This window comes from Convolutriloba macropyga, chromosome 12 (assembly GCF_964194025.1).
Source record: "Convolutriloba macropyga chromosome 12, txConMacr16.3, whole genome shotgun sequence".
In the NCBI taxonomy this organism is placed as follows: Eukaryota; Metazoa; Xenacoelomorpha; order Acoela; family Convolutidae; genus Convolutriloba; species Convolutriloba macropyga.
Window position 1 is genome coordinate 33,981,671 of NC_134479.1, and position 25,964 is coordinate 34,007,634.

At 32.7% G+C, this 25,964-nt stretch overlaps 2 protein-coding genes across 2 annotated transcripts in view; one reads left to right on the top strand and one right to left on the bottom strand.

Annotated features, from left to right (window-relative positions):
- Positions 1-408: 408 nt before the first annotated feature.
- LOC142350282 (uncharacterized) lies at positions 409-25,892 on the bottom strand. Its single transcript, XM_075402067.1, has 5 exons — positions 25,588-25,892; positions 17,483-17,649; positions 12,430-12,502; positions 11,865-11,988; positions 409-863 (listed from the first exon to the last, which is right to left on the bottom strand). Exons 1-5 carry the CDS (start codon positions 25,775-25,777, stop codon positions 527-529), a joined length of 891 nt encoding a protein of 296 aa, XP_075258182.1. The 5' UTR covers positions 25,778-25,892; the 3' UTR covers positions 409-526.
- Positions 2,119-25,964, top strand: part of LOC142350280 (uncharacterized) — a 123,079-nt gene continuing 99,233 nt past the window's right edge. The window contains exon 1 of the mRNA XM_075402062.1: positions 2,119-2,150. Within this exon, the coding sequence (XP_075258177.1) occupies positions 2,136-2,150 (15 nt within the window). The 5' untranslated portion in view covers positions 2,119-2,135. The remainder of the gene's footprint in view (positions 2,151-25,964) is intronic.

Below are 25,964 nucleotides of genomic sequence, written 5' to 3' on the forward strand. Positions count from 1 at the left end.
ATTTTGAAAATAACTTTGTCTTCAGGCTATTAATGTTCAACGTCTGCTAGGTGGAAAGTTTGGTCGAATGTTTGGGCTGAGCAATCTTTTGGGTGGTAATTCAGGATCTGCACAGCTAAGTTTCTAACAAAAAAAAATTTGCCTTAGTTCAATCATGTTGATGGTCACAACTTTTCTGATGGTTTCCTACATATAAAGGCAGAGTACAACAAATTTTTTTTTAATATAAACAGCTTCTAGTTGTCCTAAGGTAAACCGATGAATTCGTTTCAGGGTGCCGAAGGAATTTTTATCAAGCTTCAGAGCTGTCTTGGAGCTTTCAAACCGGTTGAGCAGCGTTAACTCTTCATTTTTGAGTAATCTCAACAAAATTTCTTTCAATTTTGTCAATTTTTAAAAATTGTACAATAGATTTTCAACGTACATAGTTGATCTTGTTTGGAAAAATAAAATAAATTTTACAAACGCTGCAAATATTGAGTTTTGTGCAGTTTTTCTAAACAGAATCGATCAAGTTAAATCTAGTCTACACGAAGCACATGATAATTATAAGTATAAAAACAGCAACAAGCAAAGCATCAAATTTTTGTTTAGAGGCATCATTCAAATTTCGGTTCAAATTATCAGGCAAGGCGTTTAAATCGCAAGTTTGGTTGAAGAAAATGCCTAAATCGACTGTCGCAGTGCATTTCCAGACAAGCCAGTTGTAAAGCTGGGAAGTTTCCGGGAATCCTACAGATCCGACTTCGGGCGAGTAGAACTCTGGCACGTGCCAGAAGGTGTATAGAGGGCCCTCCAGGTGGCATTTTTTGTTCCTCATATTGGGAGTAAGAATGCCCAAGGGTTTTGTGTTCAAGGTGAAACTGAAAAAATGCCCAATTTGAGGTTCCAGACGAAATCAAGTGTGTCCAGAACGAAGATGAACGTACGAGGACGCATCGTGCGTTAAAAATTGTATATTCTGTGAACATTGGAAAACGGAATATTGTCTGAATATTAACGTGTAATATATTTTATTATAAAATTTAATTAGTACTTTATTTTTGCGATTAAATAGGTTTAATGGAAAAAATACCTTGTAAACACATCAGATTGTTTTCAATATTCTTTATTGTTTCTTAGCTGTCTCTTAAAAGTTTCTAGTATCGTTTCCGCTTCAACGTTTCCAGCATCTTGCAAAAGTACGTAAAAATTGAGAGAATTTTGCGAGTCAAGTGTCCGACCCTAGTTATGCTAAACGTTCAGCTCTAAACGAACTAAAAAGTTATGCAAAATGCCCAGCTCTTGACATAAAATAATTTTTAAAGAGAAAACTGTTTTCATTTTGCATGACAAACATCCAACAGGTTTCTGCATGATAAACTACCTGAAGAGTTTTGCATGATAAACATCCAAAATCAAGGCGGAAACTGTTTATCAGATATCTGGTTTTTGCCTCTCCTTGGAATAACCTTTTCAATTCGAACACTTTCTTAGCGAATCCTTACATTATCAAATTGGCAAAAAATATATAAAAACGTGCGGCCATTCTACCCCATTTTGAAACATAATGTAAGATCATTGCTTAGCTCACCTCAAAATCTTGAATCTATCAGGATAAGTCTTACCCGGGTTGAGATCTCAGCGCCGTTTCAGCCCATTTTGTTCTAAGAAAAGCGCTGAATGCGCTGAAATTATGTAGGAAATACGCTGACAACATTGGAGAAACGCAATAATTGACAGGATGAAAGCTATTTGTAAGAAAGAATTCAAGGCTCCCGTCGCACCTGAGTGGAGACGTCAGTGGTATATGAATCAAGAAACGCTAGAGTTTAGGCGTATTAAGGTGATACAGAAACAATAAAATTGTTTGCGGCATACTGCGTAAGAAATTGATGAAAAAATAATTAATCAGAGTTTAATATATTCAATGCAATCAGCGCCAACTCATGTGAAATATGCAGTAAAAATCAAAATTTTGAACCCATTCGGACTAATTTTTGCGTTAATTCACGGTCATTTTTTTGTTTCAGGTAGTACGTGGGTTGTGGTCTCGGAGAAGCTAATCAATGGATCACAGCAGTTTCAGAGAAGCCAATCGATGTATCATAATGTGCTCCGACGCATTTTACTGAGGGCATGGAAAACTATTAGAGATGATAATTCGTAGGGTTTGTTCTTGATAACACTAGGATTTTTCTTGGGCTTCATCTAAAGAAGCGACGCACCATTTTAATTTTTTCAAAAATTTTTTCCTACTCCTTGATAGCTCTCCCAATTTTCACATTGTATTGTGTATTTCATACCGAAATCTACCGCTGGCGACTATCAAGTTTTATGAAAATTATATAAACTTCTCCTATTATATTCATTGAATATATTGAAAATTTGCTGTTTGTAAAAGCTGCATCACACGCGTAATTTTTGTTCCGACCCCTCTTGAGGGGGGAGGAACTATATACTCAAATGGGTTTTTTTTTTGTTCAGTCAATTTTCGCCGATCAATTTTGCTAAAATTTGTTAAAATTTTTACGAATAGTGTCGTTGATTTTATTTTTACAGACAAACAAGCTTTGTTGATAAAACTCTGGATAAATATTTCAAAGTTCAGCCTTTTTCATCAAAAACAGCACGAAATAAACAACTTTAGTCCAGTGATTAAATTTGCCGGCAGTACACTCCAAACAACACTAGTACAATCATTTTAGACTCTAAGGGGGCTATTCCTACTTCAACTTCCGCTGAGAGTTCTCTGTAATTAAAACTTTGCCGCTTTTTGCTAACTTTACTCATTGATTATCAATAATGCAGAATTCATTTCTGAGTCTTCAGCTAACAAATTATCTATATCAACAACATTCGAAAAATCAATTGTTCCTAAACGGACAATAAGCATTAGCAGGGCTAGTTTTTGGCCAATCTTGGACTGTTACAATCCAAAAAGAATTCGGATTGTAATCAGTCGGTCTTTTTTCGAAAAAACACCTTTTTTAAATAATAAAGAACAGAACATATCAAATCAAAGCTCAGGAGTGATAGGTCCAATCAGTCTCCTAAGCAGGTCCAAGCAAATGCATTCAGTTTTTTACTTGAAGGTTTATGATCGTTTCGACTTTTAAAAATAGTTGAGTTTTAAATAAATAATGGCTCAATGAACTTTTCCATTATTTTTTTTTAATTTTATCAACTTGTAGCCTAGTGTCAGCAAAGAAAGATTGCTTCTTCATTCTAGTGATTTAAAGTTTAGTCTCGGTTGCGGTTTTAAGCCTGAAGTTATTGTTTTCTGGCTTTGATACTACTAGATTTTAGGTTATTTGTTTATAGATTTTTGCCAGTTATATAGATTATCATTTAGATTATAGATTATCATTTAGATTATAAATTATAGAAGATATAGATTATCATTTTAACGGCTTCGACACTACCTTATCGAAGAAATTATTTGAATTTTTTAAACTTTGTCTTTAACTGTCCTTTTTACTTTGTCTTTTTAGTCGTTTGAAAATTCCAGTACAATGACCCGGTTTCGTTGCCTTTTCATGGCAGAATAGATGACCAATATTCTGATTTAAGTAGATAGCTGCTGGCTTTCATGACTTTCAAAACAATCGTTTTACAAACCTAAAAAAAACTTTTTAACTTGTTCTTTTTATTTTGCAAATTTGTTCTTTTTATTTTTCTTTTTGTTACCTAATCTCGTTAATTAAAGGTCAGATATGACAATCTGAGTGATAAGGGAAGGTATCAAAAAAGATTGACGTCCAAAAATCTATTTTTTCAAAGAAAGCGTTATGACCTTACTGACTTCGACACCGGTTTTTCACAAAAAAGGAAATAATTTGATTTTTGTTATTCTATAACTTGATTGTTATTCTATAATTTGATTAATGTTATTCTAAAAAGGAAATAATTTGATTTTTGAAATAATTTGATTTTTGATTTGACGTTCTTTAAGTAGACGCAAGACATATTCTGGATAATTGCAGGTCTCAAAATTGTCCTTTGGATGAATAAAAGAGCCTATTTAAATTTTTCGTTTTTAAATTAATCTCTTTCTTGACATTGGATAGAATTTTGTTTCGGAAAAAAAATCAAAATTATTACATACTTTTGCCCTTTTCTCTCCTTTTTGTCTACTTGTTACCTAGTCTCACTAATAAATGGCCACATACTTCATTATTGGTGTTTGAAGAAGCTGCAGTCGAATATATTTTGAGGGCCAAAATATGGCGTGACGGTATTGACAGCGTTTTCTGGCAAGTTTCAATTGAATTTTTGTTTGTTGTTTTTTGTTGTTCTTTTCAGCAGCTCAAAAAAATTCATAAGGACAGGTCCTAACTCCTTTCTATAGAAGCAGTGGTAGTCGTAAACCTTTGGGATATTTTACTTGATTTCTAATGGTTTCCATTACTTTGAAGTTAATCGTTTTGAAAAAAGATATGCGAATATTTTAACTTAACTGTTTTTGTTCTTTTTTGTCTAATTGTTACCAAACCTTTTTATTTACTGGTCCATATCTATTCTTGTGATTTATAAGTTATTTTGTTTAGTTTTTGGTTTATCTGACGGTCTGTTGACATTGTTATTAAATTTTGTTTTTTAAAACGGACATAAAGTTTTTGATGTAATTAAAGTTTGTTGTTGTTTTTGTTTGATTTTGCTATTCGTCTTGACTCGCTTTCTTAATATCGGCATATCACAGCAATCTAATGCTTAAATTTTTACTCCATTTTACTCCATGAGTTATTTCTTTTGGAGGCTGTGTTATCGTTCATACACAATTTTTTGAAAAAAACTTGGGCTTTTTTGAGATTCCCAAAAAATAATTTTTGGATTTTTTTATCTGTTCCTAGTTTGGTGGACAATTATGCAAAAATTGTGGATGGGCGGGGTCGGAACCTTATTTGCCATCGCACATTACCGAGCCGCCTTGTTAGCATTTAGAATCTCTTCTCTAAAGTTACACTTTTCCACCATTTGTAAAATTTTGGGGTTCTATGAAACTATCTAGAATCAACTATATGATTTCACTCCTATAGCGTAATTATACACGAACAGACTTTAAGTTGTAGGAAAATTCGCTGATTTATCAATGAATTTACAATTGTTTCTGGAATTACGCTGAAGAACCGATACGAAAATCATTGATAATGAATTTGGGTGGCAGCGCAAAACAATTTCCAGGGTTGATGACCAAAATAATTCCATCGATAGGTAATGGTAATTGCATATGAATGCGTTCATTCTTCATCGTATGCTAAATTGAAAGAAAAAAGCCATAAAAAATTCACAAAAACCAATTTACATTTGATGAGTTTATATAGATTATACCATAGGTTACTCCTCTTAGGAAAAAAAAGGTTTTATGTTACGATCTGATTTTCTATTCTCTACAAAAGTTCTCAACAACATAAATGACATTTTTTCTATCTTGGTCTTAATACTACTTTGTGGCAGCACTTGTATTCTTGTGCTGTTAAACTTGGACACAATCCCGAAATTCTTTGTTAAGCAGGAGGTCATTTTGGGATATCGGCATATGTTAGCTGTATTATAAATGAGCTCTAAGTAACAACAAAATAACGTTTGTACTTTTCTAGCATAATTACTTTGATTTAACAAGTCGCATGTGAACAAAACAATTCGAACGCCAAAACGCAGTCATAACGCTCGAATAAAATTTTAAAGACCAAAATTCAATCACTTCAGTTATTATTTTGACGTGATTAAAAAAATCAAACAAGGAAGTTCAAAGATTACATGAGAAGCTTTAAAAAGTTGTAAAATTTAAACATATTTCGTTAATACTCTTCTATTTGTTTAAAGATAGCACTGATTGGAAAATTGATTGCTCTTAATTGTGAGAAGAAAAAAAGAGTTCTAAATATTATTGAAAAATAGCTCTTTAGAAAATACTTTTTGTTCCGACCCCACTTGTGGGGGGAGGAACCATAAACTCAAATGGGTTTTTTTTTGTTCAGACAATTTTGGCCGATCGATATATTCATCGTAGAGAAATGTGAAGAGTATCATTAAAAAGCTCATCCAGGTTAGAATTCGAAATTAAAAGATGTCTTTGAATTTCGTTTTTTTCGAGGAGTTATCGAGGTTTAAAGTTTCATGTGAACACGGGATATTCGGTTCACTTTTGTTCAGTTTACCTTAATTTTTGTAGAATTTCTATAAAAGTTTCAATTCAAAATTACAATTCACGCATTAAAGTAAATCAATTTTCTGTTCCTAATAGACGAAAGGCAATAAAACGACTAGTTCTTGTCTTATAGGGAAGTTAACAATAAGAAAATTTCGAATTCTATTTGAGAAATCTTTTTTTCAGAAAATTTTGCGTATTTTTTGTTTTTTCAAGTCACCTAGAGACTAGTCACTTTTCATATCGAGGTTCAGTGAATGACAAACCTTATTTACAATCAAATGAAGCCGAATGAACAAAAAATTCGTTTCCAAGGGATCGCTCATTTTTTTGATTCGTATCTCAGTTTTCGTTATTTTAAATGAAATTTTGATTGTCTTTTTGAGATTTTAATAAATGTTTGGAATCCTACGGCATAAACTCTTTGAAGAAAAGTGCAATATCTTTTGTAATGAGCCTTAATTGAACCTGTTTACTGCCTTGAGTGGACAGCTAATGGCCGTTAAGACTTTGAAAATAAAATTTTGAAAATCTTTTTTAAAATTAACTGATCATAAACTTATTTTTGTGAACTGTAAATCAGTCTCAATAGTAACATAATCCCAATCCTTTCTACTGCAACCAAATTGATCTCGTTAGCAGTTTTATCTTCTAAATATTGGTTATATGACTTCAATGCCACAAGGTTTCATATTTTTTGGACATTTCGTATTATTGGTTCATTTTGAAATCTTTTCCTGTTATCCTACTATTGATTGCTCCCGTGAGGTTCAATGTATCATAGGTAAAGTTTTCAGAGATATGGTTTGAATTAATTCGACACTTTCTTATTGCACTTTTCTGCGAGAAATTTTTGTTTATGCCTGTATTTGTTGTTTTTTTTTCATAATTGTAAGACATATTGTGATATCTTATTCATTACCTATGCATGAAGAATATCATTGTACTCACTGATCTTATTGTACTCAATTTAATGTACTTGTTGCATAAAAAGCGTATTTAACGACTTCCGTTGAAAGCTTTTGATTTTGATGGCTGTGAAGTCTTTAAAAATGTTTTTTTGAAAAGTTTATTTGAACATTAATCAATCTTAAACCTTTTCCCGTGAACTGTAAGTCAACCCTTGTCCTTTCTAACTTAAAAAAATCTATCTAATTGGCGGTTATGTTTTCTAACTATTGGTTTTTTGACTTCGATGCAAAATTTTCATAATTTTTTTTAATTTTTGTGTTTTTTTTTCTCATTTTTTTGTTCCTTATGAAAATCTTAATACATTATCCTAACATTGATAATTCCCAAGTTCCCATTGACTTAAAGAAGACGTTCAATGGATCGTCGAAAAATTTTTCAGAGAAAAGCTTGTGGTTTAAATGCCTTCGACCATTTCTTCTAGCAATTTTCCACTGAGTTTTTGTAATTTGCCTTTTTTGTTGATGTGTTCATAGTCAACGACATGTTATAGTGTTTTATTGATGACTTTTGAATGAGCATAATTCTTTTTGTCACATGTCGGCCTAATTTAGCGTGTTTAATGGCTACTGTTGAAAGCTATTGAATTTTATGACGTTGATTTCATGGGTTTTCTCGAAATTTTCTGCCATAAAACATGAAAAATGCTTTTTTTTTCATTGCCATAAAACTTATTATGGTTAGTTACATATGATCTATGAATAACAGATATAGTTGTTTTCCCATCAAGGAAAAATTTAGCGTTTTTATTCATTTCCATGACAAGCTATTGGAATTAAAGGCTTCGATAGTAGTGATTTTCTAAAAAAAAAACTTTGTAGTTTTAATAAATTTGTTTAAGTTTATTGTTTTTCAAGTTATTTTGTAGAAACAATAACAATCCCCTCGCTCTTAAAAAATTAATTCAAAATGGAAAAATTTACACTGAAAAATTCTTTCTCAAAAGATTTGACACTTCTCTTGCTTAATTGTTTTGAATTTGTTTTTCCATTTTTTTATTCTTTAGGTAGCCGTAAAATGTAGACCAGTCTCATAAACTTGTATGTGTCCATTAAAAGAATGATGTTACCCGAAGCCGTCAGTTTGTAGTGATTAGTCTTAAAGTTCAAGTTATTATACATTTTCAAAAATTTTTCAAACTTTTCAGTCTTTGTTGTCCTTTTCGTCAACTTGCAATTTTTTTCGACATTGAGAGGTCCCATCCAATTCCTTGAATTTCAAAAATTATTATAATTTCTGATATCATGTTGTAACTGATGTTTGGTGGACAGTATGCGTTTTCAAGCAAATTTTGTTAGTGGTGTATTTGTGTTTCCTTTTCTCTTCTTTCAGCACATTCAGGTAAAAACAGATCCCAATGATTTTACCAAATGATCTCGGTACAAAAAGTGGCCCCAATTATCTTATTTTTTTCAGTAATATTTTATCTGAATTAGAATTAATAAAAATTTAAATAAATATACATACTGTTCATATGGTTGCTAATGATTTTAATGGCTGCAATAATTTGTGTTTTTAAAAATTGTTCGTAATTATTTGAGATTTTGTCCGTTCCTATGAACGGACAAAATCGTCTTTTGTCCGTTTCTATGACTTGGTCTAACCAGACAGGTCACATTGTTTCATAATTACTTTTTAGTAAATTTATCATGAATTATTTTGTTATAAGCTAAAGATTTTTTAGACTTTTGAAATGATTTGGTTTAGAAAATGTTGATTAATTTTTGATTTTAGCCTCATTTTTTCTTCTCTCTGTCAAATCGTTACCTAGACTCATTACAGAAAATATCAATCTGCTGTATAGTTAGGAAAACTAAATTTGTGTCGTTAAGGTTTTATCTGATTGCATTTTGACGTTGGTACTAGGTGCTTTTAAATTTAGATATTGGGTCTCTAACGTGAAGTTTTTGTTTTCGCTTATTTTGTTGTTTGCTGTTTTTTCTCGTAGTCTTTTCAATGGCAGATCTCGTGAGCGCTGTAATGGGGCATTGCATTGTGTAATTCAATTAGTAGTTAGGTTTTGTAAGTTTTTTTTTAAAATTCAAACATCTATATTTGTTAGCTCTTTATTTGATTGACAATTAAGTCAAAAATGTAGATGAGCTCGGATAGGAACATCATGTGCAAACGCACATTGACGAACCTCCTTGTTAGTTGTCTAATTGAATTCTCTAATTACTGCTTTTGACGGCCATAGTGATCGTCTTCATGCTATCCGCTATTTTGATTAGATTAATCGTTAACGTTGCGAACTAAGACTAAGATTTTGATGGCTGAAACCAAGTTCCTGATGATAAAAAACTCCAAAAACAGATGGTTTATCAAAATTATTGTCACAGTGTGAAAACGGTAACCACCTGAAAATGAATCAGTGGCTTTCAAAACACTGAGTTTTCTATTAAAACCAGCAATTTTCCACTGAATTTTTGTAATTTGCCTTTTTTGTTGATGTGTTTATAGTCAACGACATGTTATAGTGTCTTATTGATGACTTTTGAGTGAGCATTATTCTTTTTGTCACATTTCGGCCTAATTTAGCGTGTTTAATGGCTACTGTTCAAAGCTATTGAATTTTATGACGTTGATTTCATGGGTTTTCTCGAAATTTTCTGCCATAAAACATGAAAAATGCTTTTTTTTCATTGCCATAAAACTTATTATGATTAGTTACAGATGATCTATGAATAACAGATATAGTTGTTTTCCCATCAAGGAAAATATTAGCGTGTTTATTCATTTCCATGACAAGCTATTGGAATTAATGGCTTCGATAGTAGTGATTTTCTAAAAAAAAAACTTTGTAGTTTTAATAAATTTGTTTAAGTTTATTTTTTTTCAAGTTATTTTGTAGAAACAGTAACAATTCCCTCGCTCTTAAAAAATTAATTCAAAATGGAAAAGTTTACACTGAAAAATTCTTTCTCAAAAGATTTGACACTTCTCTTGCTTAATTGTTTTGAATTTGCTTTTCCATTTTTTTATTCTTTAGGTAGCCGTAAAATGTAGACCAGTCTCATAAACTTGAATGTGTCCATTAAATGGATGTTACCCGAAGCCGTCAGTTTGTAGTTATTAGTCTTAAAAATCAAGTTATTATACATTTTCAAAGATTTTTCAAACTTTTCAGTCTTTGTTCTCCTTTTCGTCAACTTGCAATTTTTTTCGACATTGAGAGGTCCCATCCAATTCCTTGAATTTCAAAAGTTATTATAATTTCTGATATCATGTTGTAACTGATGTTTGGTGGACAGTATGCGTTTTCAAGCAAATTTTGTTAGTGGTGTATTTGTGTTTCTTTTTTTCTTCTTTCAGCACATTCAGGTAAAAACAGATCCCAATGATTTTACCAAATGATCTTGGTACAAAAAGTGGCCCCAATTATCTTATTTTTTTTCAGTATTATTTTATCTGAATTAGAATTAACAAAAAATGAAATAAATATGCATATTGTTCATATGGTTGCTAATGATTTTAATGGCTGCAATAATTTGTGTTTTTAAAAATTGTTCGTAATTATTTGAGATTTTGTCCGTTCCTATGCTATGAACGGACAAAATCGTCTTTTGTCCGTTTCTATGACTTGGTCTAACCAGACAGGTCACATTGTTTCATAATTACTTTTTAGTAAATTTATCAAGAATTATTTCGTTATAAGCTAAAGATTTTTTAGACTTTTGAAATGATTTGGTTTAGAAAATGTTGATTAATTTTTGACTTTAGCCTCATTTTTCTTCTCTCTGTCGAATCGTTACCTAGTCTCATTACAGAAAATATCAATCTGCTGTATAGTTAGGAAAAACTAAATTTGTGTCGTTAAGGTTTTATCTGATTGCATTTTGACGTTGGTACTAGGTGCTTTTAAATTTAGATATTGGGTCTCTAACGTGAAGTTTCTGTTTTCGCTTATTTTGTTGTTTGCTGTTTTTTCTTGTAGTCTTTTCAATGGCAGATCTCGTGAGCGCTGTAATGGGGCATTGCATTGTGTAATTCAATTAGTAGTTAGGTTTTGTAAGATTTTTTTAAATTCAAACATCTATTTTTGTTAGCTCTTTATTTGATTGACAAATAAGTCAAAAATGTAGATGAGCTCGGGTAGGAACATCATGTGCAAACGCACATTGACGAGCCTCCTTGTCACTTGTCTAATTAAATTCCCTAATTACTGCTTTTGACGGCCATACTGATCGTCTTCATGCTATCCGCTATTTTGATTAGATTAATCGTTAACGTTGCGAACTAAGACTAAGATTTTGATGGCTGAAACCAAGTTCCTGTTGATAAAAAACTCCAAAAACAGATGGTTTATCAAAATTTTTGTCACAGTGTGAAAACGGTAACCACCTGAAAATGAATTAGTGGCTTTCAAAACACTGAGTTTTCTATTAAAACCAGTAATAAGGGGGTCTGTTAACGAATCAAAAAGGTAAGAAACAAATATTCAATCGCAATAGTTGTTTTCGTTAAAATTTTTAAATAGTTTTTTTTTTTGCTGGCAATAAATCTTAAGACTTTGCCTGTCACTCAATTGACTTTTTTCTAGTTTTTCTTTGTCTACTCGTGTCTTGGGTGTAGTGCCATTCTGAATCTAATCCTTTGTCCTCTAGATTCACTCATGAAACTATGCTTCGGGGGGGGGGGACTGATCATGCTCTTCTACGGGTTTTCCTATTGTACCGCGAGAGGCCCAAAACTGTTCCCCTATCCTGTCAGCCCATATTTAGTCATAGTTGATTTAATTGTTAATTACCATAAGGTTTTGACTTACTAGCAATCCTGTCTGATTTCTGTGCAGTTGATGTCAATGATGAAGTAGAGATCGGGTTCATCTGCCTCGTTGAAACCCTCGATAAGACCTTCACCCCTGTGGTGACAATTCATCAGAAAAGGCTCTAAATTGTTCCCGTTTGCTCACTCTCCTTTTATGGTAACCTTTTTGTTGAAAGCAGCTTACATTCAGAGAATATTTGCATGTAGACACGGATAATTTTAATTGAGCCAACTGCGAATACATTAAAATTTACGGTTAAATAAAATTCAAATCTGGTTTTTATTTATAGGCCTCAATTTCAATACTGTCCAAGAGAGACCTGAAAAGGTCGCTATAAAAAATTAGATGCCAATGTAACTTGAAAATCTCTCAATGAAATAGTGATTTCAACTCAATTGAAAAATCCAAAATTTGTCCGAATGTAATAATTTTAAATGACTTGGTCCTATCCATAACATGTTTATTGGTTCCATTTGGTACAATTGATGACAAAACTATAATTGGTTCGAAACAAATTGACTATAGTTCGAAAAGTGAGCTCAAGAGAGTGAGCAAATGTTTCCATCTGTTTTCCGGCAGTTCATCAGTCGATCATCTTTGAAATGGAGGAATGAGTCAGCATCATACATCTGAACCTAAAATTACAAGAAAACAAGAAAACTTCCGTCGGAAAACCAGCAATAACGCAAATGCTATTGAAATACAAACCAAAGTTCCCAAGAATATTTCAATAATTACAACAAAAAAGTATTATAGTTTTAAGTTTGAAATTTCGAATAATTTTTGGTTATTGTCAAGATAGATATATTTCAATGTATACTTATCAAATTTCGAAAAAAATCTAGAAAAGCGTATCTTAAAAAATAAAGAAATTGATGCACTTTTTGCAAAATTTTGACTCATATTATCAAAAAGCTCTCGAAAACTAAAAAATTCCCTCCGATATTTTATATCTAACTTCAATTTGTTGTCATGGCACCTCAACTTTCATTTTTAAAAAAACCCCGAGTGCTCGAATATAAAAACGACAAACACGAAAAGGAATAATAGCTATGAACATTTTTGCACATAAAAAGTTTTCGACATTAATATGCAAAGAAAGTAAAAGCTCTGAGACAATCTCCAGTCGAAAATTTGGAGCAAAATACCTCAAAATTGTGGATCAGTAAAAAAAATTACAGTTTAGCCTCGAAATCGCGTTGTCCAGTTTCGCAAAAGCTCTGTCCCGAGCTAATTAACGTGATTATTTGTTCCGACCCACTTCAGTTGCTGAGGAACTATTCACTCAAAAGGCTTATTTGTTCCGTCAATTTTGGCCGATCGATATATACACTTCGTAGTGGGTTGCTAGTAGTATCATTAGAGAGCTCATCAAGCGTGGAATATGTAATTAACAGGATTTTCGATTTTGTTTTTTCCAATGATTTATTGAGGTTTAAAGTTACGTGAAAAATTGACTGATTTCTTGAACTGAAGTGTTGTTGAACTGTTTGATTCAACTTTGGTCAAATTTTGCCGTTTTTCATCAAAAATTGCAGGAACTAAGCTTTTTAGTCCACTTTGTAAAAAATTTTGTGGATTGCTACATCTAAAAACTGCTGACGTATTCTACATTAAAGGAGGCAAATTCAATTTTTGCAACTTTTAAGAGTGCTTTTGAAAAACCAATGCCCGATTTTTGATAATTAAACTCGATAATTATAAAATGACGTCATTTAATTTTTGATGTATTGACCTATTAGTCAAATTATCCGTATCCACATTATTCGGAACAACTAAATGTTCCTAACGACAATACTGCAATTACAAGGCTAGTTTTGGTGCAAATGCTGTACCTTGAAAGTCCAAAAGTATTCGGATTGTAATTAGTCGATATTTATTTCAAATCATTTCCGCCGTTCCGGCTTTCTTGCACGCTAATTACAGAAAAAAAACAATTCAATGTGTTTCAATGACAGGTTAAATTGGCTGACTAGAGAGTTTCAAGTAAAACTATCTGGGTTTTTTAATCGAAAGCTGAGGGTAATTTTGACTTTAAAAATTACATCTTTTATAAACAAATATTGGATTACTGATCTTTGCGACTGTTTTTCCCTTTTTTGTTCAAGTTATAGCATATGGCCAATAAAAAGCGATCGCATTGTTTTCCTAATGGAGCCATTTTTAAAGTTTTAACGTTTTGAAGAATGGCTTGTCAGCTTGCATACTACAAATTTTCAATTTTTTGATATTTTTACCGTGATGTCATTTTTTTCTTCTTGTCACATTTTTGACTGGTCAGATGGAGTAAAATTGGTTTTTAATATGGAGAATAATTGAAGACATCCTTTTTCCAGATAAGTGATTATGGTTTACTTTGCTTCGGCACCTTCTTCTAGCAGAACTCCATTGAACTTTTTGGTTTTTATTTATTTGCCGTTCTTTTCCTTGTCTTAAGATAAACGGCGACAAACTACAGGTCATAATGGCTCCCATAGCTGAACAAAAGAACTTATTTACTACTTTTAGTTGACAGCTGAAATTTTCCTTGACGTTTAAATCAAATGTTTTAAAAATTTTATGGACGTATTTTTTATATTTGCGTTTTTCTGGTCTACTTGGAACCTGGTCTCCTTATTCAAAGGTTGCCAATCAAAATACTGGTGTTCACAAAAACACAATCTAACATATTGAATGTTTTTAGCGCGTTGTTTATTTCTTTAATTGATCCGATACCGATTTTTTCTCAAAAAAAATTCAAATTAGATTTTTGTCTTTTTATCATTTTTTTTGTAGACGTATAACACATTCTGAATAATGCAGGATCTCAATAATTTTTTGAAAATTGGGGAAACATATTTAAATATCTCAATATTTCATTTCAATGCTAATGTTTTATGACTTTGACAATAAATGTTTCCGAAAAAATCTAGTTTTTATTTTCTCCTTTTTGTTATTGTGTTTACTACTTGATACCTAGTCTCATTCATCAGTGGTCATATATCTCATTCTTGGTGTTCCTGGCACACGCAATTGCTTATATCTTAGATTTTGCGAAATATTTTATTTTTTCAACGATTTTTTGTATTTCTCAAATGAATTTGTCTTTAATTTTGTAGAAGTACAACTTATTCTTGATAAAAACAAGTTTCAATGTCTTCATATAGAAGTATGAATGAGTTTAAATTCTTTTTTCAATGTCTATAATTTCTATTGATACTTAATGGTTTTCATTATTTGAAATTATTTGTTTTCAAAAAAAAACATAAACGTATTACTTTTATTTTTGCAGTTTCTGATCACTTTTGTCCATTTATCACTGAGTCTCATCATAAAGTTGTCCCATGTTTTCTTAGTAAAGCACAAAACAACAAACTAGTTTGTTTAGTTTAGAATTTATTCGACGCTACTTTGGCTTTGTTATAATGTATTTTTTTTTGAAAAATGGACATTGAGTTATGGATGTAAAGGTTTGTTGCTATTTCATTGTTTTTGTTTGTCTTATCTCGTTGTGTTAATTATGGCACGTCTAATCGGCCCACTAACTAAATTACATGAGCTGTAAGCATTTTGTAAATTCATAGACCAACTATTTTTAATCAAAATGTGAGATTTTTGTGGATAAGCGGGGTCGGAACATTATGTCCAAACGTACATTACCGAGCCTGCTTCTGAATTTCATTATTAAAACAGATTGGTGATAAATAAAAAAATTTTGTAAATTTAAGTTGAGGTAAATTTATAAAATCTTGGCTCACAACTGATGATTGTTATTCTTTTAATCAGTTCAGGTCGAATAAGCAATGGAATCACTATCGCTAACTTCTATGAAACATATTGCAAAGGATTAACGGCCGATACAATTAGAAATAAAATAATGAGCCCTGCACATTTTGGGAGAGATGTTAATTTGATAATAAAATGTTATATTGATGCTAAATTTTTTCAGCTCTAAAACGTATTGAGTTGCCGTAGCTGCAAAATTACTATTTTCAACAAAATGGGGAAAAAACCTATTGTGCTATTTGATGTTCTCTAGTCTTTTAAATTGCGCAACAGCGCTTTCAACATTTCTAGTCCTTTCTTTTTTTCTGCGGTTTATCAAGCTCAAGACTTTGCGCCTCCTTGACGATGAACATTTTTTTGCAGTAAAGAATAACTGATTGTGTGAGCGGCTCCAGGAAAAATGAAGTGACAAGAAAACTCAATAATTCACCCAGAAAGTATTGATACACTTTTTTCATACCCTTGTAATATTTTGCAACCCGGATCCAGCACGCATTGAAATACAGCGCTAAAAATACTTAAAACAGCATGTTTTTTGTGCGGAGCATTGCTCTAATAGGGTCCCATTTTACTATGTATAATCTGCTTTTCGCGCCCTATTCACTTTTGTTTATAGTGCTCATGTTTTTCAGACGGTATGTTTTGTAACTGTGCTTACCAAATTGCCGGATGACCACTGACTCCGCATCGCAAAATGCCGTCTGCCATTGGTGTTAGAGGCAATTAAACCGATTTGTTTTTTGGGGCATAGTTACCCGCGCTTCACTCTATTCTAGGAACAATCAAAATTTTCTACTCTACTCTACTCTACTCTACCTCCACTACACCCGCTCCTTTTACCTCCACTCCATCCCCCTTCTACATCCATCAATCTCCGCCAACCTCTACCGCTTGCACCCCAAAGATGTAATTGCACCAATATATGGTATAGTTGGAGCTAGAATAGCTTTTGAGGGTATCGCTTTTTTATAATACTCGTACATGTGATCGATGTATTCGAAATTTTCATAATTTTCTATGTTCTTTGTATAAAGAGTCTGATTATGAGAGAAATTTGAAACATTCTGTACATTGTTGGGAAATAATGTAATTGAGGCGGCGATGATGAGGTAGAGTGGGCCCGAATAGATATTCAGCCTGGGATCCTGCTCAGATGTTTCTGAATGGAGTATGGGCAAACTGACAAAAGTTTTTATACTTCTATTTGTCTGGAACTGTAATGGTTACTATAGAAAGTCAATGGTACAGCGCTGAGACGCACCGCAACCAAAATCCGGGAAGCTAACCCTGCCCTCGTGATCAGAAGAACTTTCGTTTCTGAGAGATTTTGCTTTCGTTACTCTAATTTATGGAGTAGGCTTAAGCACCCATTCAACAACCCTAATCAACAAATTTCAGTTGATTATTGCAGAATCGTATAAATTCTTTTATCATAAAAACGGGCGATAAAATTTCGCTGTAACAAGAAATGGTTGTATTTAACGTCAATCAGTCGATAAATATTAAATAAAAAAATTAGGATTCAATGAAAGTATCAATTTTTTGGGCTTTCTTGCGTAATTATGTGGAATTGAGATCAGATATATGCAGAAGTAGAAATCTGACAACGTTAATAGAATTGGCTCATAATATTCACAACACAGTTACTGGTCGCAAGAAATTAGAGCAAAATATTGCAAGGTTCTGCAACAAAAAGTTCTCCAATTTTGAGCACTCAATCCAAACACTTTTAAAAATGAATCCAGTCTGGGACATGGGCGAGGGAGATCCCTCCCCCCCCCCCCCCCGACTCATAAAAATAATTTAAAAGTTTTTAGTTCAACCATCAACTGTTAATACAAAAATCTCACCGATTGTACAAAGTTGAAATAACGCCCACAGAGAGTGAATTTGAGGAGAACATGCACGTGGAAGTCTTCTGCAGCGGTCATGTAATGGCAGTTGAAGTTATGAGGGTCATCACAAGTCACTTTTGGGGCTTTGGTGCTCGTGGAGATCTTACCTGCGCATCTGAATCCTAAAAAATGAGGGCAATTTTTGTGCTTGGTTAAAACTTGGGTCTCTAAATCAAGGGAAATCAACACAAGGATCTTATCATAACATGCGATCAGTAGCTCCTTTAAGACTTTAGCCCAGAATTTAGTCTTTAATCATATCGGTACTCGAACCAAAATACAGTGTTTGGAAAAGTTAAGGAAGCAGGAAGGTCTATTCAACACCGAAGCGGCTATGGTGGAGCCTGATGAGAAGTTGAATCAAGAAACTCGCTGTATCATAATTGAGAAGAGTCTGATCAGAGGTCAAAGACAGGGCAGTGTGAACATTTTAATCAGAAAACTCCAATTGATGATGCACGTGAGAACTGCCGTGGTCTCGAGCACGAGTAACAAGAGTTTTATTATTTTAGTAATCGAAATTACAATGGCACAAAAGTACAAAAATTCACAGGTATTTATAGTCGCTATCAGCAGGGAAATTTAAAGAACCGTCTATATATAGATAAATTGATAATGGTTAATTTACCCCTTAAGGATGAACAAGTTTTTCATTATGCCGTATATGGCAAGTATTAGTGCAGTTTTTTGCACTTAACACATTGTTTTCCTAAACTGAGAACTTGTCATTGGTATCTACAGAGAAGATAAACGAGTTGGTTTATGGTGGGAAGGTTGAACTAATCGCTCATATTTATGGTTTATTTACACTGATAAACTTGTTGTATGAAAAAAATTGCAGCCAAGATTTGAATCAATTTATTAGCATTATTCAATGAAATTACTTCACCAACATCAGGTAATAAATTTTTGTTTATTTCGAAGTTTTAACTTAAGCTCTAAGTTTTTATCTTCGCGATATATCACATCCTTCCTCCCTGCTTAAACCAGTTTGTAGGGATATCTTCTCCAAATATTTCTGGCTGTTTTTTCTTTCTCGTGGTTCTCGTGGCCGCATAGGGTTGTTCTCATTCAGTTAGTGATTTTTCTTTAGTAGAGTTGGGTGATGCAACGTCTGTAATGTCCCTACTGCTCTTAGATTGTTATTCAGTAGATTGCTGATCAGTAGATTCAGTCCTTCTGTCATCAGGTTCCAGCCGTGCAATTTGGTTGCCACTAACGAGCACCGTCGTTTGAATTACTCTAATTGGTCATAAGAGTTTGTCACAAGCCGAATGGAATTACTCCATGTGAAGTAATTTGTCGGAGTAATTTTGTTCTGCTTGTGAAAACTTCCTTGAGACCCTATATTAAAGGATTTCTTCCTGTGATAGGACTCCGCCTACTGCCTTTTCTGAGGCGTCTTTGGTCAAGTTTGCTTCTCTCCTCAACCTCTAAGGCTCAACAAATGGATTAGGACATAACGTTTTTTATGTTTTCGCAAGCGCTCTGTACCTCTTTCTCCCTTCTGAAGTCGTCTTTCGAATTGCGTTCAAAGGTAAACGTTTTGTTGCAAAACTGGTATCAGTCGTCCAAAAAATTGCGCTAAGCCGACATAAGACTCTATTTCTTTCATATTTAATGGTGATTTTTTATTTCTGATTATTGCCCCATGTTTAGAATTGGGTGCTTTTCCTTTCTTTGAAAGTGAGTAATCAAGAAAACTAACGATTGACTCTGGTTTGGGGGTTTTTTCTTTTTGTTGATGATAGAGTTCTTCTCACGTAGTCAACTTTTGACCGCAAGCATTCGTTGCTTGTATTGCTCCGCTCCTTTTTTGTTTCATATGCCAGTACACTCGACACACTTGACTCTATGCAATTCGGGAAGGTCGATGAAAAATCTTCAAGACTTCAGGAAGCTTGTACATTTTGAACAATCCTTTTGATAAACTGCTTGTACACATTTCGTTTGCTTCCTCGTCCAATTCTATTTAATAATATGCTTCTGAAAATTCAATTTTGACAAAGTAAGAGGCGCCATGAAGATAATGGAACATGATCTCCATCTTTGGGATTGGATAATCTTCATCCATAACTTTGCCGTTAATGTGAACTTTCAGGTCCACACTTAGTCTTACAGCTCCATTTTTTGGTCCGCCGCCAAACTACTGGGGATACATTTGTGACCCAAGCCAAAATTTACAGAGCCGTCTAGATATAGATAAATGATAATGGTTGATAAACACCTTAAGTATGAACAAGTTTTTCCCCTTGCCGTATATGGCAAATCTTAGTGCAGTCTTTTGCACTTAACACATTGTTCTCCTAAACTGAGAAAATGTCATTGGTATCTACAGAGAAGATAAAGGAGTTGGTTTACGGTTGTCACTGATGGTGGGAAGGTTGAACTAATCGCTCAACTTTCTGGTTTATTTACAATGATGAAATTGTGGTTTGAACAAATTTGAAGCAGCGATTCGGTTCAATTTATTAGCCATTATTCAATAAAAAACTCGTCACCAACATCAGAAAGAAAGTTATGTTGTGTCAAAAATTTAGCCTAATTTCTTGGTTCTGATCTTCATGATATATGACAAGAACCGAAATCACGTTTAAAAATGCCAAATTCCCACTATATTTTCTGATGAGGAGATCCATTCAGTCTCAAGTCAACTATTACCTAGACTTTGTCTCGTCAAAAGATTTGCGAGTAATAGGTAAAAAAGTCTTTCAAAGGTCCGAATGTGAGACCGATCTTGACAAAAATTGCAGATCATCCAGACATGGGGAGGTTCGCGATAACAAGGGACACAAAAGTAGAATAACATTGTTATTCTCGAGACGTTAACTTTAGCATATCCTTTTTGTTTTTCTTTAAAAAACAAATTTGAACAATAGTTTATGATAAATTTTCATTCAAAAAGTCTCTGAAACCATTATAAATCGTTCAAAATGTCAAAAAAACCCACTTACAACTGTGAACGTAGTTGTGGTAACTGTAAAATCAAGTGACGTTCAAAACAGCCCGGAAATCATCGTCATTGTTAAACAAAATTCATCGGTATGTTTGGTTTCCTAGACTATGTGTTTTCAGTTTCAAACAGAAGAATTTGTAGGTATGTTCGGTTTCAAACTGCAGGTTTTTTCGAAAATCATGATAAGATGATTATTGTCGTTGATTTTTCATGGTCATCAAGACACAGTAAAACCGATTTAATGAACTGAATCCAATGTTATTGTTCATCAGTCTTAAACTTTTAACTTGAATAACTAAGGAAACTATTGTATTTGTTCACATAGTTTTATTGTTGAGTTATAGAAGAAAGTCAATCAATTTGCAATTTTTGAAGCAATATCCTCCAAGACGTACGTATGAAACTTCTGGGACCAGGAACCTATCACAACATTTGACAAAATTAGTAAGAGAAAGCTCAATTTTTAAAAGAGATAATACTAACAATTCTTCACTTTCCAACAAAGTATACCAAATCTAAGAAACCCATTTTAGACAGATATCCAACGTTTCTTTTTTTTGAATCTGAACATAATGATTCTAAAAAACAAAATATATGCACAATTTTTTCAATTTTTTTTACGTTTGAAACCTTTTTATACCAAAATTTACTTACTCCAAAAAATCAAACTTATCATTCCACAAAACCGAACATACCCAAGCTTTTTTTGTTCAAGACCGACTTTTTACTGGAAAATCGAATAAATCGAACATCTCAGAACCAAGTTTTGAAACAGTTAATTAACTTTGTTACTCAATTTAAATCACTTGAAATGACTTTTCCCGTAATTTTTAAGATAGAGCTGTGTTACCTTCAAGAACGTCCACCCGGCTCAAAAATTTTTACCAATTGTTACATATAAAAGCGTGTTTTTGTTTAGTCTTTTCAAAAAAATGATTTGACAATTCCATTGTTTTATATTTTTTAATAGCCCGCCATTAGAGTTTTCATGTTTGGGATAACTGAGTTTAGCACCACGTTCCTATTATGATGTTGTTGCAAAGTAAGAAAACAAAAAAAAATTAAAAAAACTGATGATTCCTGCTGAGTTATCGCTATTTTTTAACTATTAACGTCAAAAGCAAATAGTTAAGAGTGCTCAATTGTGTCATCTTGACATCAAATATTTTTGTAAACTCTAGAGGCTTTGTTTTTCAGTTAAAGACCTGAGAAACTATTAATAGGGGAGAATTAGTTGTAGGCTGTTCTCGGTGGAGTTCATTAAAAAAGTATTTAAACATAAGCGATTCTGTTCAAAACGTTGCCATGATTAATAGAAAGGCCTTCACATGTTCTCCATGAATCGCAATTTTTGCTCTGTGCGGAAAAATTGGTCGAAAGAAAAACTTAGACCCTCGCCTCTGTCATTTTTTGAGTTCTCGTTACGTATAACCACTCATAAACTACTAATGAATTTTAATTATAACGTAACTTTCAATTTGTTAATATATTGGCCTTTTTGAATTCAAAAACTATGAAGTTGACAAGTGCTGTCAAGAAATCGTTAACTGTTATATCTTGATAGCAGCTCATGATCATAAAATAGACTGCAAGATTTTCAGTTTATTATGATATTGATCACGCGTAAGATTCAAGATTATTGTCACGAGATGTTTTTTATTGGAAGAATCATCATGTTTTGTTACAATGGGTTAGCGTACGTGGGTGTCTCGCATTGAACATCATTTGTTATGCGATGTATACACCAATTTTATCCAATTTGAACAAAATCCAAAAGTTTTATTCAAAAATATCTCGGTTATTTTTTTGCAAAATTTTTTAAAATAAAGAATATAGCAGGAACTCTGAAAGCAGCTTTTTGTGGATTTTCTGAGAATGGCTTTTAATCAAAAATTTGAAATTATAACATTTTTTTCGCAAAAATGCTAGAAACATTTATGGCAACGATGACTATAAGTTATGGTCGTTTTGTTGGTTCGTTTAATTCGTTCGGTTAGTCTACTTTCCCTCTGTGATATCACCACTGTCAGTTTACCACCCTTAGTGTGTTGGATAAATTGCAAGGAGATAGCCGGTAATACAAAAGAACTATGACAACATTTGAATCATTTGAAGGTGCATCAATTTCAGGTGACTTTAAATATGAAATCAACAAGGCGGCTCGGTAATGTGCGATGGCACATAAGGTTCCGACCCCGCCCATCCACAATTGTGGCATAATTGTCTACCAAATGAGGAACAGATAGAAAAACCCAAAAATTATTTTTTGCGAATCCCAAAAAAGCCCAAGTCTTTTTCAAAAAATTCTGTATGAACGATAAGATAGCCTCCAAAGCAAATAACTCTGTGGAGTAAAAATTGATGCATTAGATTGCTGTAATATGTCGATATTAAGAAAGCGAGTCAAGACGAACAGCAAAATCAAACAACAACAACAAACATTAATTACATCAAAAAATTTATGTCCCTCTTAAAAACTAAATTTAATAACAAAGTCAACATACCGTCAGATAAACCTAAAACTAAACAAAAAAACTTATAGATTACCAGAAAACATATGCGACCAGTCCATAAAAAGGATTGGTAACAATAATACAAAAAAAGAACAAAAACAGTAAAGTAAAAAAAATTAACTTATTTTTTGAAACAGTTAACTTCAAAGTAATCAATACCATTAGGAATCAATTAATATTACCACAAATTTACGATTACCACTGCTTCTATAGAAGGGCATTAGGACCTGTCCTTATTCATTTTTTAAAGCGGCTAAAAAGAACAACAAAGAACAAACAAAACTTCAATTGAAACTTGACAGAAAACGCTGTCAAAACCGTCAAGCCAAATTTTGGCACTCAAAATATATTTGATTGCTTCTTCTTCAGACAACTATAATGTAGTACGGGGCCATTCATTAGTAAGACTAGGTAACAAGTAGACAAAAAAGCGAAGTGCTAAAGTATGTAATACTTTTAATTTTTTTTTCGAAACAAAATTACATTCAATGTCATGAAAGGCATTAATTACAAAAAGAGCTATTTAAATAGGGTCATTCATTCAAGAAAAAGAAGCCCTCGAGACCTGTTATTATCCAGAACATTTCTTGCATCTACAAAAAGAACGTCAAATATGACAAAAATCAAATTAATTTACTTTTTTTATGAAAAACCGGTGTCGAAGCCAGTAAGGTCATAACAAATTCTTTAAAAGAAAGATTTTGGGACACCAATCCCTTTTTTCCCTTGACCCATAATGTCATATTTGTACTGTAATTAACTAACGAGATTAGGTAACAAAAAGAAACATAAAAAAAACAAAATTGCGAAGTTAAAATGTTTGTTTTTTAAATTTTGGAAAACGATTGTTTTCAAAGTCATGAAAGCCATCAGCTATCTACTAATTTCACAATATCAGTTCTTCTATTCTTCCATGAAAAGCCAATGAAAGCTATCACTATACAGGCAATTTCTTACGACCGAAACGACAAAAGTATAAAAGACAGTTAGAGACAAAATTTGAAAAATTCAATTGATTTCTTCAAGGAGGCGTCGAGGCCGTTAAAAAGATGATGTATATCTTTCAAGATTTCAATTTGTTCAATTGTGCTTTATTCTGAATGCTAAAAAGGTGACATGAGAACTGTGGATAATGTGATAATGTGACAAAATTAGAAAACGTGAAAAACTGGCAAATATCAAAACAAACAAAAATCTGAAATCTTGTAGTATCAAAGCCAGAAAACAATAACTTCAGGCTTAAAACTGCAACCGAGAAAAAATGTTAAATCAGTAGAAAGAAGAAGCAGTCTTTCTTTGCTGACACTAAGCTGGAAGTTGAACAAATTAAGAAAAAAGTAGAGGAAAAGTTAATTAAGCCATTATTTATTGAAAAGTCAATTATTTTTAAAAAAAGAAACGACCATAAACTTTCAATAAAAAAGCTAAATGCATTAGCTTGGAGCTGCTTAGCAAGCGAATTGGTTGGACCTATCACTCCTGAGCTTTGATTTGATATGTTCTGTTCTTTATTATTGAAAAAAAGTCTTTTTTTTTAAAAAAAAAAGACCGACTGATTACAATCCGATTTTTTTTGGATTGTAACAGTCCAAGAATGGCCCAAAACTAGCCCTGCTAATACCTATTGTCCGTTAGGAACAACTGATTTTTCGAATGTTGTGGATATAGATAATTTGTTAGTTGAAAACTCAAAATAAATTCTGCATTTTTGATAATCAACTAGTAAAGTTAGCAAAAAACGGCAAAGTTTTAACTACAGTGCACTCTCAGCGGACTCTGAAGTAGAAATAGCCCCCCTATGAGTCTACAAAGATTTTATGAGTGTTGGTTGGGGGTGTACTGTCGGCAAATTTAGTCAAATTGACTAAAGTAGCTCATTCTTGCTGCTGTTTCGTGCTGTTTTTGATGAAAAAGGCTAAATTTTGAAATGTTTATCCAGATTTTTTGACCAGAAAAATTAAATCAAAACAATCAACAATGTTTGTCTTCAAAAATAAAATCAACGATACTATTCTTAAAAATTATAACAAATTTTAGCAAAATTGACGAAAATTTAGGCAAAAATTCCGGAAAATGTGAATAAAAACAACGTGAATTCACTCTTCTTTTCTAAGAAGTTCAAACCTCGATAACTCCCTGTAGAAAACGAAAATTAAAAAAATCTTTTTAATTCCATATTCTACGCTGGACGAGCTTTCTAATGATACCAGTCTCAACTCACAACGATGAACATATCGAGCGGCAAAAATTCACGGAACAAAAAAACCCATTTGAGTATATAGTTCCTCCCCCCTCAAGAGGGTCGGAACAATTACTACCCAGGTTCCAGATTTTTTTTCATATTTTGATTAGGAGAATAATGGTCTTAACAAAATGTCTTTGGAAATGAATTATTTTTGTCAGTTCATCTGTTATTTGAGACCATAAAGTTTTGGATCAACCAAAATCGCCAACGCTTGTAGCATAAAATTTTATTTTATTTTGTCTTTGGTAGCTTAAGTTGTGATAATCTAAGATGTGAAATAATTTACGTTTAGTTTTTCAGTTATAATGGTTTCAATCAATAAAAAATCAGTTCCTGCATAACTTACCGTTGTTTTCGATATCTCCGTAACAGTTTTCAGTCGTTTTAGCCAACGCAATTAAAGCAGCTGCAAATATAAGAACAATTAACCCACAAATAATATACACTTTACTGCAAATTTTAATCCGATTTTTCTTCTGTTCAAAAATCTCCCGTTCGTGTTCCCATTTTTCCATCGGGTCCCATTTAGATTCCATAATTAGTGTAATTTCTCCAGGATTTTGAGTTAAAAATAAATTTCACCGCCTGGCGCCAATTTGGCGTAAGTTTAACAAAAGTTATAATAAAAGTTAATACTACCGCTTTGATAACAGAACCATGTGTTAACTACTCGAAATCAAAGCGGTTTTTAGAACTGTGGCGAAACAGTTTTTAGCACAAAAG